The sequence below is a fragment of the Cladosporium halotolerans genome (genome assembly GCF_011745625.1).
Source record: "Cladosporium halotolerans strain TM138-S3 chromosome Unknown Sca5, whole genome shotgun sequence".
NCBI lineage: Eukaryota > Fungi > Ascomycota > Dothideomycetes > Cladosporiales > Cladosporiaceae > Cladosporium > Cladosporium halotolerans.
The window spans coordinates 655,843-673,000 of NW_027191456.1; the positions used below are offsets into that span (position 1 = coordinate 655,843).

The window sequence follows — 17,158 nt, forward strand, 5'->3', positions numbered from 1 at the left end:
CAATGTTGGGTGTTATACCGTACTGAGCAAGTAAGACCCAGTGTCTACCATGACTGTGTCAAGGACTGCATGTGCTTTGCGTGTCCGCTATGTACGGGTAACATTACGACCTCCGCAACCCTCAGAACCGCCCAGGTACTCGGTCTACGTGTCATTGAGTGAGGAAATCACATAAGCCGCCGGTGTCGTCAGGCTCACGACTACCATAGAATGATGATGTGGGCTCGTAATATGCAATAGCTTTCCAGAGGAAAGCATTGGCCGTGGTTCATTGCATTTAATTGATGGCCCGTCTATCACATGCATGCAAGGTGCTCTCGGTCCAGTCGCAAGACCCTGAAGACGAGGTGAAGCGTGGATGCTTGCCTGAGGGTGGGTGTGGCTGTGCAGCGAAGCAGCATCGCCAACCTTGGGATAAGCATCAGGGAAACGCCGACAGGTCAACATTGTTCCCATTGCTACTCAACACCCACGCCAACACGCACCGCTGCTCTTCCGCTGCCGCCCTTCGAGCTCCCACGTCCCTCTGCCCTCCGCTCGACGCTCCGCGCTGTCTATCTGCTTGCGGCTATCGCGCCAGCCTGCTCCGCCTCCCTCCTGCCATCTCCACATTGCGGCTCGGTAAGGTCGCATAAGGTGATTGCGTCTACGACCTTACGATAACTCCACTGCGTGCTCCGCTACACCAGCACATCGACATCAAGTAAGAGCCGGGAATCAAGGCATCATCTGTGGAAAAAGGCTCAGGAAGCCATTGCATTGAAGCTTGTCCCTCGATCGTCAGCACCGCACTCGGCTGGCCGAGACGACATTCACCATGGCCCAAGCGGACCAACAAGTGATGAGGAGGTTTGTTTATTGAGTATAAGGCGCCTTCACAGCATGTCTGACGGCCGGTTTACAGGAAGCTGGTGATTATCGGCGACGGTGCATGTGGAAAGACCAGTCTGCTGTCCGTATTCACTCTTGGCTACTTTCCTACAGTACGTCAACACCATTTCAGCCAGCTTTTTCTCGCCCACCGAAGCATGTTCCACTGACACCAGCAACAGCGCTATGTCCCCACAGTGTTCGAGAACTACGTCACAGATTGTCGCGTGGATGGCAAGTCGGTCCAGCTTGCGTTATGGGATACTGCGGGCCAAGAAGACTACGAACGCCTCCGACCGCTGGCTTATAGTCAAGCTCACGTGATTCTCATCGCATTCTCCGTCTCTAGTCCAGATTCGCTGCAAAACATCACAACCAAGTGGTAAGTGTAGACCCAATATGTAGTTGTCTCCGTGGCGAGTATGGCCAACTCACCAATTTCGCAGGCATCCCGAAGTCCTGGAGCGCTGCCCTGGGGTCCCTATAATCCTCGTCGGTCTGAAGAAAGACCTTCGGGATGACCCTGTGGCACAGGAGGAGATGCGGAAACGGTCCGAAAAGTTCCTTACTCCTGAAGAGGGCGAGGACGTGCGCAAACGCATCGGCGCGAAGAAGTACCTCGAGTGCTCTTCTCTCACGGGCGAGGGTGTCGACGACGTCTTCGAAGCCGCGACGAGGCAAAGTTTGCTGAGCGGAGACCACAAAAAGCCAAGCGGGTGCTGCGTTATCCTTTAAGCACTAAAGGAGCGATGTCGAACAGCCCAAGTGCGTTGCGATGGCGATCTCCAGCACGCTTCTAGAAGAGGGTACTACGAAACATTGGGCTTACGAGACGAACCCTCGCAACAATCTGGTCGCAATCCCGACTCCAGCACGCTGAAAAATTCATCATTCGCGTTGCATTCCCCTCCTTTCAGCGACATCCTGGACCAACAGCAAGCAAGCAAGCAAGCGAAGAAGGATCTTCACAGCCACTTTTCCTTTCATCGATCTCTCTCTGGGTCAGGTCACGGGCACAAACAAGGCGCACGCCGGCGATCAGCAAAGGGGACGGGCGTTCATTGTGATATTCTTCTTGTATGTCCTTCTATCTGTTTTTCTTTTTGTGGCTTTTGCAAAACAAAAGTGGCGGGCATTGCACGGGGCGGGCGTCTTTTCTTGAGTATACTTAATAATGAGTGGGAGAGGGACGACGAGGAGACGAGGCATATAGATGGTCGCTGGAGAAGAGCGGCCTCCGAGTCGCTTCCGAGCGGGATTGAATGAATGATCAAAAGAAAATTGAATTTTTGCCCGATGTTGACTTTCCATGCTTGTCATCGAGATTGTCGTGAGTGAATGCGTGCTTCATGCGACTAGCCATGCGCAACAACACTTGTACCTCGCAGCTCGACATTCCAGGCATTCACACGGCGAATCCTCCCTCGCGCAGCAAACACCTCTCCCACGTTCACTGCGCCGCCCGATCAAACGCCCCCAACCCCCAATCCCACCGCAACCTCGCACACCCCCACCACCACACACACCCAACCGCCAAAATGCCCACCCTCAAACTCAAGCTCTCCCGCCACAAACACCGCAAACTCACCTACCGACCGCCAACCCCCGACCCGAGGAAACCCTACCACGCGCCCTCCCTCTACGCCCGCGTGCTGGCCAAACTCCTCTCGAAAAACCAAATCCGCGAACTCCAGGAAGCGCAACGGCTGTTCGAGCTTCGCGCGGACCCCGGCGCCGCGGCGGCGTGCGCGAGCATGTGCTACGAGATCGTCGACGAGCGGCCGTCGGAGGCGGTCGCGGCGCGCGCGCATGGCATGCTGGCTGTGAAGGGTGTTGGCGGGCTGGCGGATGCGAGGAGGTGAGTTTTTTGTTGTGTTTGTGCTCCGCAGTAAGGCTTTGCTGACGTGGGTGGCTTTGTTAGGTACCATGCGAGCGAAGCGGTGGATTGCTGGCGGCGGGTGATCAATCGGACCGGGAGGTCGAGGTTTGATGTCGAGAAGGCGAGGGTGGAGCTGAGGGGCGCGGAGGGGCTGCTGAGGCAGGCCGAGGTCGACTGCGTGGAGTATGAGGAGACAGCGGCGACTATGCTTTGTTGACGTACAGAGATGTGTGGGAGCCACTTGGTAGCAAGTGTGTAGGACTCGTGTCGAACGATGGTGTTGTCTGCTGAGAGCGATAGCTGCAATCTCAAAGCTTGAAATCGGTGACCGTCTTTTCCCATCCACCACTGATAGGGAGCGGAGCCTGCTGCGCCAGATGCTGTGACAAAGCTGTCTTACGTTCGACCGCACGTTCCGTACATAGCTCGTAGACTGTGCTTAGATTGAATAGCAACGCCGGAAACGCAGCAGTCTCCTTAGCAATTCCTTCCAAGATATCGCGCGCTTCTGTGATGCGACCGGTATAGAGGAGACACGCGGAGAGGTTTTGACCGAGTAGCTCGTTATTCGGGTGCTGCTCAGCCAGTTTCTTCCAGGCGCTGACGGCTTCGGTAAAATCGCCATGCGCTGTCTGCAAAAGTGCCTGATGGATGTCCTTGATTATGCCCGGAGAAAGCTTGTCTAGGGACTGTTGCGCATTTGTAATATCGCCAATTCGGATGCTGAGCAAGGCCTTGCGAGAGTTGATAGCGTCGGGGTCAACACCAACTAATGTGTCCAGATGCCTGGACGCAGTCTCGAACTCTCCAATTTCGACGAGAGAATCAGCGACTCGTAGGCCAAGATCCCGCAAGCGCTCTTTCCAAGCGTCCAATGCTGCCGAATTGTTACTCTCTTTGGCGTCGAGCACGTGTGACCTCACTTCTGCGGATAAAGCATAGAGTGACATGATGGCTCGGCGCCCGTCATCGGCAGTGGCAATCGATTGTAACCTGACAAGAAGCAACCTAAGCTCCCATGGAACAAGATGCAAAATATCCTTAGCTTCGGGCGTATTTCGAGTGAGGAAATCAGTGAAGGGCACGGCTTCGTCTGATGCAAGGTCCGGCCTCGAGATGACAACCAAACATGCCAGGCGCGTGTACAGCAGCTTGAATATGCGTTCAGCATCACTGGGACCACTCGAAAGCAACTCCGTTAGAGCAGTCTCGGCCGCCTTTCGGAAGTGGCCGCCTTGGAGCAACTCGGCCAAAGGGCATGTCAGAGGGGGCTGATGCTTGGAGTCTGAGTAGCCAGGCGCTATTCCTTCTGATGGGACTTGGTGGTAGAGTCTACGGTCCAACAAGAATGAAAGATCGACATGCAACACAGCCGTGCGCGCTCGATCCGACTCTGGCAGCTGTGGCGATTGTACGGTCCTGCTAGCCATGCCAGGTCGAGGAGAAACTGCAGGGGAGGTGGCTTGCGAGTCTGGCTGCGGCGAAGGCTCGGCTAGGGGACTATAAGGTACCAGCTTTCAGCATAGGATGCGGATGGAATCGAAGGCAGAACTGGCTCACTCGTCGGCCGCGTCCAAAGGGCCTACGGTACTACGTCGAGGCATTGGATGTGATATGTTTCGGCCATGTCGGCGGACGCTGTTTGTCGGCGACAGCGTCGATTCCATGCTGAGCTACGACCGAGCAAGGCTAGGTAGTCTGGCCGCAACAACAATCGATGCCTGATCTACAGTGCCAACGGAGCGCTACAATCAACGACGAAGTGAGGTATGGCGTGTGCACTGCCGAATCCACCCTAGTTCGCGTCCTCCCTGCTGCGTGCTGCTCCGTGCGGCCGCGGTCAGCATGCCGAGCGAGATCGGCCTGGCCTGCGCGATCCCCGCAAAACTTCCTCGGTGGCGCCTCTTCCCTTTGGATGTGCCAGACAAGGTGCGCCCAGTGACTCAATCTTCCACTTTATTTCGCCCGCGTTCATACAAAGAGCACCAGACTCGCTCCTCCAGGCGTCCTTCGACTGCCACCTCTCCACTCACAGCCATGATGCAGTCTCAGTCTGCCTCCAGGGCGCTCCAATGCCTGCCCCGAGCTCGGCGAGCACTTTCGACTTCGTCGCGCCTCGCCGCCCTTTCGCCCTACAACAGGAGCACCGCCGCCACCCAGAACCAGACCACCACCGCCAAGCGCAATGTCTCCGCGAAGGCCTCCATGCAGGCTCAGGCCGCCGCCGCCCCCTCGCAAACCGCACAGCGCACCGTCCCTAGCCCTGCCTTCAACCGCGAGGATGCAAAACTGCGCGATGTGCAGCCGCTGCAGCCATACCGCCAGCCCGAGCTCGACCACAGCTTTGTCGGCATGAAGGGTGGCGAGATCTTTCACGATATGATGCTGAGACATGGCGTCAAGCACGTCTGTAAGTGGCGCTTCCCAAGTGGTGTTTTCGCATCCCTCCGAGGAATACTAACGCAGAATTCCAGTCGGTTACCCCGGTGGTGCGATTCTCCCCGTTTTCGATGCGATCTACAACAGCAAAGACTTCGACTTCATCCTCCCCAGACACGAGCAGGGCGCGGGTCACATGGCTGAGGGCTACGCTCGCGCTTCTGGTAAGACGGGTGTTGTCCTCGTCACTTCCGGCCCTGGCGCGACGAACGTGATCACCCCTATGCAAGATGCTTTGATGGACGGTACCCCGATGGTTGTCTTCTGCGGTCAGGTGCCCACAACTGCGATTGGCTCTGATGCTTTCCAAGAGGCGGACGTCATTGGTATCTCTCGCGCTTGCACGAAGTGGAACGTAATGGTTAAGAACATTGCCGAGCTTCCCAGGAGGATCAACGAGGCTTTCGAGATCGCCAACTCTGGCCGTCCCGGACCCGTTCTTGTCGACCTGCCCAAGGACGTTACTGGCGCCATACTCAACCGTCCCATCCCCGTCTCCACCACCACAATCCCCTCGCACCCGTCCGCAGCCACCCAGGCAGCTCGCGAGCTTGCAAACACCCAGCTTGAGGCCAGCATCAAGCGCTGCGCCGACCTGATCAATGTTGCTAAGAAGCCCGTTGTCTACGCCGGTGCTGGTGTCCTTGGCCACCCTGATGGACCCAAGTTCCTCAAGGAGCTCTCCGACAAGGCTCAGATTCCGGTCACTACCACCCTCCAGGGTCTTGGTGGTTTTGATGAGCTCGACCCAAAGGCTCTGCACATGCTCGGTATGCACGGTTCGGCATATGCCAACATGGCCATCCAGGAGGCCGACTTGGTCATTGCCCTTGGTGGTCGCTTCGATGACCGTATCACCGGTCACGTCCCGCGTTTCGCCCCTCAAGCACGTAAGGCTGCCGAGGAGGGCCGTGGTGGCATCATTCACTTCGACATCATGCCCAAGAACATCAACAAGGTCGTCCAGGCCACCGAGGCCGTCGAGGGTGACGTTACCGCCAACCTCAAGCTCATGCTGCCTCAGGTTGAGTCAAGAACCGAGTCTCAGAGGCAGGAGTGGTTCGATCAGATCAAGGCTTGGAAGGAGCGCTTCCCCTGGGCCTACGAGAAGGAGGATGGCCCTGACGCTCTCATCAAACCCCAGACTGTCATCGCCAAGCTCTCCGACATGACCGCTCACCGTAAGAACGAGACCATCGTCGCCACCGGTGTCGGTCAGCACCAGATGTGGACCGCCCAGCACTTCCGCTGGCGCTCCCCTCGCACCATGATCACCTCCGGTGGTCTTGGAACCATGGGCTTCGGTCTCCCCGCCGCCATCGGCGCCAAGGTCGCTCAGCCCGACAAGCTCGTCGTCGACATCGACGGCGACGCCTCCTTCAGCATGACCCTCACCGAGCTCGCCACGGCCGCCGAGTTTAAGATTGGCGTCAAGATCATCATCCTCAACAACGAAGAGCAAGGCATGGTCACGCAGTGGCAGTCCCTCTTCTACAACGACCGCTTCGCCCACACCCACCAGCGCAACCCCGACTTCGTCAAGCTCTCCGAGGCCATGAAGATCCCCGCCCGCAAGACCGAGAAGCTCGCCACCCTCGAGGACGACCTGCAGTGGCTGATCGAGGGCTCCGGCGAGGGCCCCGCCCTCCTTGAGGTTGTCACCGACCAGAAGGTGCCCGTCCTGCCCATGGTGCCCGGCGGCAGCGCCCTGCACGAGTTCCTCGTCTACGACGCCGAGAAGGAGAAGCAGCGCAGGCAGAGGACTCGCGAGCGCAGCGGCAGGTAAACGTCTCAACACCATAAAAAGCGGATCTTTTGTAATGGAAGGGAGAGAGAGTCTTCATTCTTGTGCGAGTAAATATGGGAAGGGGAAACACTTCATCTGTTTTCTTTGGGCGGAGCGTCTGGGCGTTTTGTTTTCTAGTGCTTTTTTCATGTTCGATCTGGGAAAAGAGCGCTTTGATCTAGCATTGTGTCCATTCAGTTGGGCTGGCGTGTCTGATGATTAAGATTGACACGGAGGAAAGTAGTGGAAAAGTTAAGATTCAATGGCGGAGCTGTTCGCTGGCCCTTTTTTGTCGTACTTATTGTATGCGCGAGCTTGCATGGCGACAAATGAGAACATTCAGAACATCAGTATCAATTCCTAAGTGACCCTTCACTCTTGAACTCGTGATCAAAGATTAATTACATGAAGTAGCGCTTCTCTCCATCTACCATCGACCCATCGGAAATTCTCGGGACCGGTACCGGCGGATTGCACGTGACCTTGGCTTCGTATGACCTGGGTGGTAGACATTAGGCGCATGCTTGGATGCTTTTGAAGAATTCAGAGTACGAATTGATGGATGGGAAACAGTGACATTGCTTTTGAAGACCGCTTAAACCATTGATTCTGCGCGCTGCACGCATATGGAACTACGGAACATGAACATTCCATCCCTTTTGACACAACTTCTCATCGCATTGCCATACTGTACACACGCTTAATGATATATTGGTACCGCTCATTTATCCCCTGACACCCCTTAGTGGGCGGCGTGGCCCTCCTCCTCCTCGACGGGCTCCTCGAACCAGTCCTGCTCCGCGGGCGCCTCGCCAGTCTCGCCGGACTGACCCTCAACTTCGGGGACCTGGCTCTCGTAGGCCTTGAGCTCGCTGGCAATGTCGGCCTCTTCGGGAGAGGGCGGGGCCTTGGGGAGGTTGAACTTGAGGACGTGGCCCTCGGCGTCGCTGGCCTTGACCGGGGGTGCCTTGTAGGCCTTCAGCTCCTTGAGGTACATGTCCTGGACCAGGTCGGCTGTGCGATGGTTAGTCTTTGGCGAGTTCTTGAGAGGCTAGGTGGTATGTCGTACCCTTGGCGATGGCCGAGACGGCGAAGGTGCGGCGCAGGGTGGTGTTCTGCTGGCGGGCGACTCTGGCGAGCGATTGGCGCTGCTGAGGTTAGCTGGCTGCCATTCTGCGCGCGTGCGGCGGAGCGGAGCGGTGACATACCGAGGCCCTCATGACTGACTGGGAGAACATGTTGACGGGTGTTGTGGGGGTGATGTTGGCGCGATGGACGTGACCTCCTTCCTGCGCTGTCCGTGAAGCTGCTGTGCTGCTGTCTGCGGTCGCCCTTCGCTGCAAAAGCTCGGACGCCCCGGCCGCCTGCGCTCGGGATGGCCCGCCTCGGCCTCCGCTTCCTAAGCCTTTACATTCCTCAGGTGCCTGGGCCAACCTGCTCGCCTCCTCCACCACCACCCTCACCATCACCTCCCGCACTCACACCCTGCTTGTCGCAGACTGCGCTCCCCGATTGCCCGACCGCACCAGCTCGTACTGAAAGTCTCAGTTTGCTGGTCCTGTCTCACTGCGGCGATTTGCCAGCGTGCTCTAACGGCCGACATCTGCGAGAACCGCCTTCTCACGGACGCCTTCACTGGTTCGACGGCCGGACAACGCAGCACTATCTCATCCCATCTCTTCCCACTCTGACTACGACCTGGCTCAACCCTGTATCCACCGCGACCCGTCACACAAGTGAGGGTGAGTGCTTGCTACGGCGATCCGTGATTGCCTGCTGTCACGCGACGGAGCACGCGCATCCTCACCAGGTGGCGATTCTGATCACTGGCATCACCAAGTTTTGCGCTTGCCCACAATTCTTGGAGCACATCAAGACGTTTGGCTGACGCTGCCTGATCACGTAGTTGCGATCATCCAGCGCGCGGCGAAAGCCTAGCCTTACGTAACCCGGGATCAATCTTGCAACACCGCCAACACGTATTCCCCACTCTTCGTCCGATCTTTTGCGAGAAACCACAAACTTCGCATCACTGCGAAAGGCATCAAGAGACGTGCGTCAGAGCGTTTTGAGGACGCTCACAAGAGGCCCGAACTTTCTTCCCGCAAACCACTAGCCGCTATGGCACAAGTGCTCTCACCGGGGCAAGTTTTAGAGGCCCCAGTGCCTAAGAAGGAGGATGACGAGTGGCGTGAGAACTTGAACGTCAGGATGATCTGCCCCGACTGTCGCGAGGACCCGCCGGATCTCTACGAGGACCACGCGAGTGGTGATATGATTTGCACGAGCTGTGGTCTGGTGCTTTCGCAACGCAACATCGATGTCAGCTCTGAATGGCGTACCTTCTCCAATGACGACCAGGGCAACGATGACCCATCACGTGTCGGTGACGGCCCGAACGCCCTCCTCAACGGTGCTCAGCTCAACACTGGCATTGCTTTTGGTGAAGGCATGAGGAGTAAGGACCTGCATCGCGCTCAGAACAAGGCCAATACCGACAAGACGAACAAGGGTCTTCTCATGGCGTACAAGCAAATTGGCGCCCTCTGTGACGGATGGCAACTCCCGGGCTCCGTGTCTGACACCGCGAAGCACATGTTCAAGGACGCGAGCGAGAGCGGATTGTTCAAAGGCAAGACCCAGGAGGCTTTGATTGCGGGCTGCCTTTTCCTCGCTTGCCGTCGCAATCAGGTCCCTCGTACATTCCGTGAAGTCACGGACCTCACTAGGGTCAGCAAGAAGGAAATCGGCCGTATCTTCAAGACCCTCGAGGACTTCTTCCGCAAGCGCGAGAAGGAGAGAGCCAACGGGGACGGTACGGCCATGATCGGTGGAGGTAAGTTCTTCTGCTTGTCCCTTGATGAAGTCCATTTGATACTAAACCTGTGCTCTGAAGGCACCATCGTGACTCAAGAAGCATATGTCGGCTCCACCCAGGCCGACCCCAGCGACCTGTGCAACCGCTTCTGCAGCTTGCTCGAGATGGACCAGAAAGCTACGAACGTCGCTATTCAGCTCGCCGCCAAGCTCAAGGAGACCGGAGGCCTCGCAGGACGCTCCCCGCTCTCTGCGGCTGCGGCGGCCATCTTCATGGCCGGCCATCTCATGGACCAGCCCAAGTCCGCCAAAGAGATCTCTGGCGTTGCGAAGGTTAGCGACTCGACCATTCGCCAGGCATACAAGTTGCTCTACCAAGACAAGGATGTCTTGATTGATGCCGATCTCATCAACCGCGGGGTGAATGTCGAGAAGCTGCCGAAACCCGCGTAGTGCGAACGGCATCTCGTAATGGATTTCTGCATCTATCACGGATTGCCGGGGTTTCCCCCTCTGCCGAAGGGAAGGCCGAAGAAGGAAAAGCAGGTCCAACAGAAGGTGAAGAAAGAGGAACAGGACGAAGGCATCTGAAGGTGATTCTTCTAGCCATGGCCTGTGAGAGCCAATTCTCGTTTCTTTCACTCGGACCACTGTCACTGTACTTTGCTTTCCGAAAGTTCACCATACACACGCAAAAGCGAGGTTTTCTGGATCAAAGTTTGTTTGATGCTGATTGCGATTAATGACGAAACCAATAAAAAAAAGATGCCTGTTGGCTCTGATTTTTCGAAGAAGTTTGCTAGCGTTCAATGAGGTTCAGCGCGCTGTGGAGCACCGCGCCATGTTCGAATAGAAGAAGATACTTATGATACCCTGGGAAAATACCAAAAAACTGCTGTTGCTGCTAGTCAGTTCCATTTCCCAATTCGTCCGTCGCACGTTATCAGTCTCCACAGGACAGCGAACCATTCCTCCTTAAGCGTGTGCACGGGGCCGAGGCATCATTCCACTAGTACCGCCCATCTCCCGCGCGCTGTACTCGCTTGTGACGTTTCCATCCACCACACGCCACTATGCGCGCCGGAATGGTGACATCCGTCCCGCTCCATCAGATGGACGCCGCGTGTGATTATTGTGTCTAGGTAGGCTGTGCAGGTGGACGTTCGAATCTGTTTATTTTCTACGTCAACCAGGTCTATTTTCTAGAATTCGTTCCGTCTCCTTTGGGCGGACGTCTGTGTTTTGCGACAACAGTACACTTACCTACAGCGATAACGACTATCCTACGGGCTTGCAAAAATGGACGGCGGATTGATCAAACTTTTGGCTCCGCAGATACCATCGCTGGCGAACACGACATTATGGCACACCCTCGGCATGACCCAGACAAGCAACCACTGGGACCTCCGGACTGCTCTCACCGTACAAGTGTTGCGATCCATCATGAGTGGCAACGGCCACGAACCTTCTCCCGTTGGCAAAGTGCAGGCCTCAACCCTCAAAGACCCAGGCGTCAAGGGCAAGACGTGGGTTGCGAAAGCGACGATTCCGGCCCCCAGAGAAAACCAGGAGGGAATCCGTCACGCCGTCTTCAAGGCCATCGACGAGCTGTCTAATGGCAAGCCCGAATACACACACCCAAACCTCGTCGACACTGAGGTCGAATGGACTGGGTTCAGACCCAATGCCGGCAACAATGAGAGCATGCCCAACATTAGCGAGGAGGAAAAGTACAAGCGCCTGATGGCCGAGCCCACGCGCACGAGCGACACCACCATCCTCTACTTCCACGGCGGCGCCTACTACCTCTGCGACCCCTCCACGCACCGCAACCTCACCTCGCGCCTGGCCAAAGAAAGCGGCGCCCGCGTCTGCAGCGTCCGCTACCGCCTCGCGCCCCAAGCCGCCTTCCCCTCCCAGCTCCTTGACGCCCTCATGGTCTACCTCTCCCTCCTCTACCCACCCCCGGGCTCCCTCCACGAGCCCATCCCAGCCTCCAAAATCGTCCTGGCGGGCGACAGCGCCGGCGGCAACCTCGTCTTCGCCCTCCTCCAGTTCCTCCTGCACCTGCACCGCACAGCCCCCACGGACTCCTCCACCCCGCCCCTCCTCCGCTTCCACGGCGCCCAAGTCCCCGCCCCCCTCCCCGCTGCCGCCTCCGCCGCTGCCGCCTGGCTCGACATCTCCCGCGCCCTGCCCTCCATCACCCACAACGAGAAATACGACTACCTGCCGCCGCCCAACCACTCCGACGCGACCGCCCGCTACCCGCCCGACGCCATCTGGCCCTCCGACCCGCCGCGCGGCGACCTCTTCTGCACGCTCGACCTCCTCGACCACCCGCTCGTGTCGCCCGTGCTGGCCGACTCCTGGGCCGGCGCCCCGCCGCTGTTCCTCAACACCGGCGAGGAAATGCTCACGGACGAAATCAAGTTCCTCGCGGCGCGCGCGGCGCAGCAGGGCGTCGCGGTCGAGTTCGAGCAGTACCAGGCCATGCCGCACTGTTTCGCGATGCTGCTGCCGGGGCTGCCGACGAGCGTGAGGTGTGTGCGGGCGTGGGGGGAGTTCTGTAGGAAGGTGGGAGAGGGAGGTGGGATGGAGGGTTGGGTGGGCGAGACGAAGGGGACGTGGGTTGAGGCGAGGACGGGGCGCGAGGAACAGCGGGAGGTGGCGGAGTTGAGTGATGGGTTGGGGATGGAGGAGGTAAGGAGGTTGGTGGGCGAGGCGAAGGGGAAGAGAGTGGCGGGGTTTGAGGGCGAGGCGAAGACGTTGCCGAAGGCGGCGCTTTAGGTTTGTGTATGATTTGGCACTGGCGATGGCGATGCGATGGGTGGCGATGTTGGGAAGTGAGATAGAGATACATTTAGTAATGACAGTGACAACAACGAAACTTTTCCTCAAGACGGCATATCTGTTTTCTGCCTCCGACAATTCACACAAGGCGAGTGTACCTTGTACACATATGTTCCAAACAAAGCAAAATACTCTCGAATGAGCGGACCCATCACGGGTAGCGAGTCGTCGGGACTTCAAGGCTTCGTGCCCCTCCTCAACTTAGTCTTCAACCTCCCCAACCCCGTCTCTCTATGCACAACACCAAGCTTGACCTGCTCCCTCCTCTCCTCACGCCTCCTCTCGACCATCTCCTGACTAACATTGGCGAACCCGCCTCTCCGCCGGAAACACACCTCCATCAGCGCATTGACATCCAGCATACTGCGCGGACTCGTCTGCACGACCTGGAAGACCTCCATGGGATCGCTGACGGGCAAGATCTGGCGCTCGGCGGACTTGAAGATCGACAGCGCGATGCGGAAGAGCGTCTTGCTGCCCTCGAAGAACAGGCAGTCCCAGACGCGCAGCACGGACTCGATCGGCAGCGTGCCGACGAAGAGCGACATGAACCAGGCCGTGGTGGCGAGGCTGACGGTCGGCAGGCGCAGGGCCTGCGCCGTGTCGTCGGCCGCGATGGCGCCGCCGCCGGCGCCCTTGTCGTCGAGCTTCGCCCAGACGGCGGGGAGCGCGTCTTTGATGCAGGACATCAGGACGGCGATGTCTATGTTGGCGCCTTCGAGCGTGACGCCGTGCGTTCCCGGGAGGTGCGTCGAGGTGATCATGGTGAGGAGGACGAAGGCTTGCTCTTCGTTTTGGTCGAGGAAGAGGAGGAGGAGGCCCGCGATGAAGTTGAGCGATTGACAGTAGCCTATTGATGGGTTGTGCACGGCGAAGGCTTGCAGGACACGACGGAGTGCTCGGACGATGGGCACTTCGGGCACGTTGGATTTGCGGCCGCCGTCTGCACCGACCTGGGCATCGTGGGGGGTTGTCGGGTCAGGCTTGAAGCGCGCGTTGTCTGGGAAGGTTCGGTTCAGGTCGCGCTCAATGTGCTCGCGATCGTTGTCGCTGAGCTTGCCGGCTCGCACGTCTTCGAGCAGCCGGCGATACATTTCGGGATGTTTTGCTACAAAACCCGGGCCTCCTGAATACCACCACCATGCAGCTCCGCGCCATTCAGGAGGGATGCCTTTGCGTACGTAGCGCTTGACTTTATCGCTTTTCGGTGGAAATCGAATCGGGTTCTCGGTACTCAGGCCGTACGACTTCATTAGAGCATGCCACTTCTTTCGTCTTCGCTCTACGTGTTCAGTGTATTTCCGATTCCACTCGTCATACTGCTGTACAGATACATGGTGCGAGCCCTTTTTGAAGCCATACCGATCGCGAGGAACAGGCTCGGGGATTACGGGCTGTTTGGCTGACCCATTGTTCGCCGCGTCTGGGAAGCCTTGGCCTCTTATGATCTGCTCCGACGTGCGCTGCGTGTCCACCGCAGGCGGCGGTGGAGGCGGAAACGCCTCTTCGAAGTTTGGCTTAATGCGGTTCAGCAGACTTGCACTCTGGCTGCGCCGGTGCATAGCCGGCGGCCGGATATGCTTCGAGACCGGACGGTGCGATTGAGCAGAGGACGGTCTGTACTCCTGGATAGACCTCCTGCTCGAGACGTCTGTGCTTCGCTTCGGGATTTCCATGCTGCCTTTGACGCTCTCGAAACCGTCCTCGTACATGCCGATCATGTCGTCGACGTCGAAACTCTCTTTTCCTTGTTCCGTCTCGGGCCAGTTGGGATATACATGGACGAACTCGCTGTGCGAGCTGTGGCCTGTAGCCATGCTGCTGCGATCTCCAGTATGCACGCTGTCTGTGTTGGCGAAGCTCGAATGGCTCGTCAAGCCTGATCTCGAAGACTGCCTCGCTTCATCATCGATCAAACCGGGTCTGATGGCGCTGAGGGAGTCCGGAGTGTCCCTGCCATTCCGCGAGCTAGCAGAGGTGCCGCTCGTGACCCGGGATTTGATGCCTCGTATTCCATCTCCTAATGACTTCGGACTCCGTAGTTTTTTCAATTTTGTGGAAAGTCGGGGAGAAGGCGGCGGTATTTGGGGCGAAGGAGGCGGTCTCTCGTTTTCAGTGATCGTGCTGCTCGAGCTCGGCGGTTCTGGCTGCTGGGCCCTCATGTCTGGCGTCTCTCGCATTGCCTCCACGCCAGGCGGCATTCGGAAAGGTCTTTTTCCTCTCGCATCCCTGCCTGCAAAGGCATGCTCGGAGCTCGCAGAGATGTTGTCAATGTGCGGCAGCGGCTCGACTGGGGACGGATTGAAGCCGTGGGAGGTCGGTGTGAACAGCGGTCGGCTTCGGCGAGGGCCCTGCTGCTGCTGCAGGCGCTGGGCCGAGGCCTTGCGCAGCGGCAGGTGAGGTTCCGGGGCGGGCAGAGCGCTGGGGGACTCGACGAAGGGCGAGTGGGGGGTGTTCATGGCCTGGTAGAGGGCCGCGGCGACGGATGGGCTGGACGCTGCCTCAGGGCCTCTATGCTGCATGCGTGGAGAAGTGGTTGGACGGGTGCTGCTGCAGGGTTTGCGGAAATAGGTGGATCAACGCGCCTCCGCCGCCTCGTCATCGCTGTGAATGCAGTCGTGGCAGAGAGTGCATCGGGTGGGCGTGTGCTACCGGAGATGCAGTGGCATGCTGTGGTCGCCCGCAGGTGCCAAAATGAAGCAGGAGGGCGCTCGGTGCCGGGGCTGGCGGACCATGGGCGGGCTGGACGCTGGAGGAGCTCACCAATGCTCTGCTCGCAGGTGCGTGTGGGAGATTGCAGCGGTCGTGACTAGCAGGCGGCCGTTGGACGTCGGCGCTGCACGACCGTTGGCCAGGGCTGAGGTTGGAGCCCGTGAGCCTGTTTGCATTTCGGCTCTGCCAAACGAAGCGCGGGAGAACAACGTGCCGACGGTTCGCTGTCTCACACAAACGCCGGCCGCCGCAGGAACGCATTGGCCGAATGGGGGTGGCACGCACGCGAGCACCCATGACACGGGGCAGACGGTGAGACTGGTGCTTGGTTTGTGGACTGCTTCGATTCTGCGTCTTCATAACAACTGGCGGGAGGTGTGAGAAACTCATCCACCACATTCAACGCCCTAAACGCCCGTCCTTCCTCATCCTGTGGAAGGTATATATGTGGCTTTAGCCCGCGGAGCCTGCACTGAGGCAGCCGCAGTGTGCCCTATTCAAATAGACGCCATGCATTCTAAAACCTTGCCTCGTGCCGTGTCGCTACCCCTGCTCAATGCCATGCCAATGTCGTTGACGTCGTCGCCGTGTCATCCCCAAATGTCCAGAAAGGCGCTATCACCTGCCGCATGCAAAAATCCATCCTCTACGCACCCTTCGCGTATCTCTCCACCCAGTCCCTCGCGTTGTTCTCGAAAGCAGCCTTGTCGTTCTTGAACTGCTCAGCAATGCCCGTTTCCACGGCGTCGTCCGGCTGCGGCGCAGCAAGCACCGTCCTCACGAGCGCCAGCACATCCTTGATCTTGTTCGGAGGCTTCCACTCATCTGGGCGGAGCATGCCCAAGCACATGGCTCCTCTGTCGTCGTTGGAGACGTTTGGGTGGTAGATCTTGGTCTTGAAGCTGATGCCAGGTGGCTTGAAGGGGTAGTCCTTGGGGAGTGAGACGTGGATTTTGAAGTGGCCGTCCTGGTCATTGCTGTCAGAGCATTTTCAAAATTTTACCAAGGATGATGTTGGAATAACTCACCGCGTAGACGGACTCGGGCGGGCCCTGCATGGTGACTTCCCAGTTGTTGATGTCGCTCTCGTTGGGCAGATTGATGGTGCATCCTGCGGGCGGCTGGGAGTTGATGTCGCCCAGCTCCTGCGGGGATTGTCAGTCATTTGTTTCTCAGCGAGGTCACTGAAGAAGCGATGCTTACCTTCATGATGCGCTTGTTGGCGGCCATGTTGGATGTTTGTCCGCCCTGCTGATCGGAGTGAGAAGCGGTCCAGAAAAAGAAAAAGTGTTTCACGAGGGAGGTCAGTGGCTCAAACGACAGTGCTATCAGTGCTTGCAAGTCGTGGTCAGAGCAGTAGAAGAGAAAGTGGCCGGCTCACGCGCGTGAAACGGCGCAGCAGCACGCAGCCGCCCATGTATGACGGAGCGCTGCATGCACGGCTGCCTTAAGGCTGACAGGCACGCTCGGGGTCCTCTCCACCCATCAAGGTCGCGAATCACGGCTCGCGCAGCCTGAGGCTCCATGTCTTGGACGTTGCGTCACACTCCACCGTTGTCGACCATGTACAGCACATGTAGTCTAGACAAGACGCTTCGAGTATGCAGCATCCATACATCACTCTGAACTACAGTACAACAGAGCATATGACTCTATTTCCGTGTATCTCCCAATGCGACATGGCCCAACCCAGCCTGCCGGCACCGCCAGATCCCCAACCCCGCCGACCAAGCGATCAGCGTCGCCTTGGCCGCGTGCACCGAGGTGATTGGGCGCGCACGTGAGGACGCGATAGAGCCATG

General features: G+C 58.1%; 8 protein-coding genes across 8 annotated transcripts; 4 read left to right on the forward strand and 4 right to left on the reverse strand.

Annotated features, from left to right (window-relative positions):
• The first annotated feature begins 329 nt into the window (after positions 1-329).
• WHR41_02134 (uncharacterized protein) lies at positions 330-2,167 on the forward strand. The gene is made up of 4 exons (XM_069370740.1): positions 330-849; positions 905-983; positions 1,053-1,252; positions 1,317-2,167. Exons 1-4 carry the CDS (start codon positions 818-820, stop codon positions 1,603-1,605), a joined length of 600 nt encoding a protein of 199 aa, XP_069232423.1. The 5' UTR covers positions 330-817; the 3' UTR covers positions 1,606-2,167.
• Positions 2,168-3,057: 890 nt separating this feature from the next.
• Positions 3,058-4,416, reverse strand: WHR41_02135 (uncharacterized protein; the record flags this gene model as incomplete). Its single annotated transcript, XM_069370741.1, has 2 exons — positions 3,058-4,249; positions 4,310-4,416. 2 exons carry the CDS (start codon positions 4,414-4,416, stop codon positions 3,058-3,060), a joined length of 1,299 nt encoding a protein of 432 aa, XP_069232424.1.
• Positions 4,417-4,662: 246 nt separating this feature from the next.
• On the forward strand, positions 4,663-7,342 carry WHR41_02136 (uncharacterized protein). The gene is made up of 2 exons (XM_069370742.1): positions 4,663-5,159; positions 5,224-7,342. Exons 1-2 carry the CDS (start codon positions 4,787-4,789, stop codon positions 6,972-6,974), a joined length of 2,124 nt encoding a protein of 707 aa, XP_069232425.1. The 5' UTR covers positions 4,663-4,786; the 3' UTR covers positions 6,975-7,342.
• A 210-nt stretch (positions 7,343-7,552) lies between these two features.
• WHR41_02137 (uncharacterized protein) lies at positions 7,553-8,287 on the reverse strand. Its single transcript, XM_069370743.1, has 3 exons — positions 8,183-8,287; positions 8,044-8,122; positions 7,553-7,988 (listed from the first exon to the last, which is right to left on the reverse strand). Exons 1-3 carry the CDS (start codon positions 8,210-8,212, stop codon positions 7,717-7,719), a joined length of 381 nt encoding a protein of 126 aa, XP_069232426.1. The 5' UTR covers positions 8,213-8,287; the 3' UTR covers positions 7,553-7,716.
• Positions 8,288-8,417: 130 nt separating this feature from the next.
• On the forward strand, positions 8,418-10,698 carry WHR41_02138 (uncharacterized protein). The gene is made up of 3 exons (XM_069370744.1): positions 8,418-8,716; positions 8,881-9,810; positions 9,871-10,698. Exons 2-3 carry the CDS (start codon positions 9,096-9,098, stop codon positions 10,242-10,244), a joined length of 1,089 nt encoding a protein of 362 aa, XP_069232427.1. The 5' UTR covers positions 8,418-8,716; positions 8,881-9,095; the 3' UTR covers positions 10,245-10,698.
• A 392-nt stretch (positions 10,699-11,090) lies between these two features.
• WHR41_02139 (uncharacterized protein) lies at positions 11,091-12,581 on the forward strand (the record flags this gene model as incomplete). The annotated part of the gene is made up of 1 exon (XM_069370745.1): positions 11,091-12,581. The coding sequence occupies one exon, from the start codon at positions 11,091-11,093 to the stop codon at positions 12,579-12,581; it is 1,491 nt and encodes a 496-aa protein (XP_069232428.1).
• A 239-nt stretch (positions 12,582-12,820) lies between these two features.
• WHR41_02140 (uncharacterized protein) lies at positions 12,821-15,166 on the reverse strand (the record flags this gene model as incomplete). Its single annotated transcript, XM_069370746.1, has 1 exon — positions 12,821-15,166. The coding sequence occupies one exon, from the start codon at positions 15,164-15,166 to the stop codon at positions 12,821-12,823; it is 2,346 nt and encodes a 781-aa protein (XP_069232254.1).
• Positions 15,167-15,681: 515 nt separating this feature from the next.
• Positions 15,682-16,904, reverse strand: WHR41_02141 (uncharacterized protein). The gene is made up of 3 exons (XM_069370747.1): positions 16,560-16,904; positions 16,385-16,501; positions 15,682-16,323 (listed from the first exon to the last, which is right to left on the reverse strand). Exons 1-3 carry the CDS (start codon positions 16,584-16,586, stop codon positions 16,003-16,005), a joined length of 465 nt encoding a protein of 154 aa, XP_069232253.1. The 5' UTR covers positions 16,587-16,904; the 3' UTR covers positions 15,682-16,002.
• Positions 16,905-17,158: the final 254 nt, after the last annotated feature.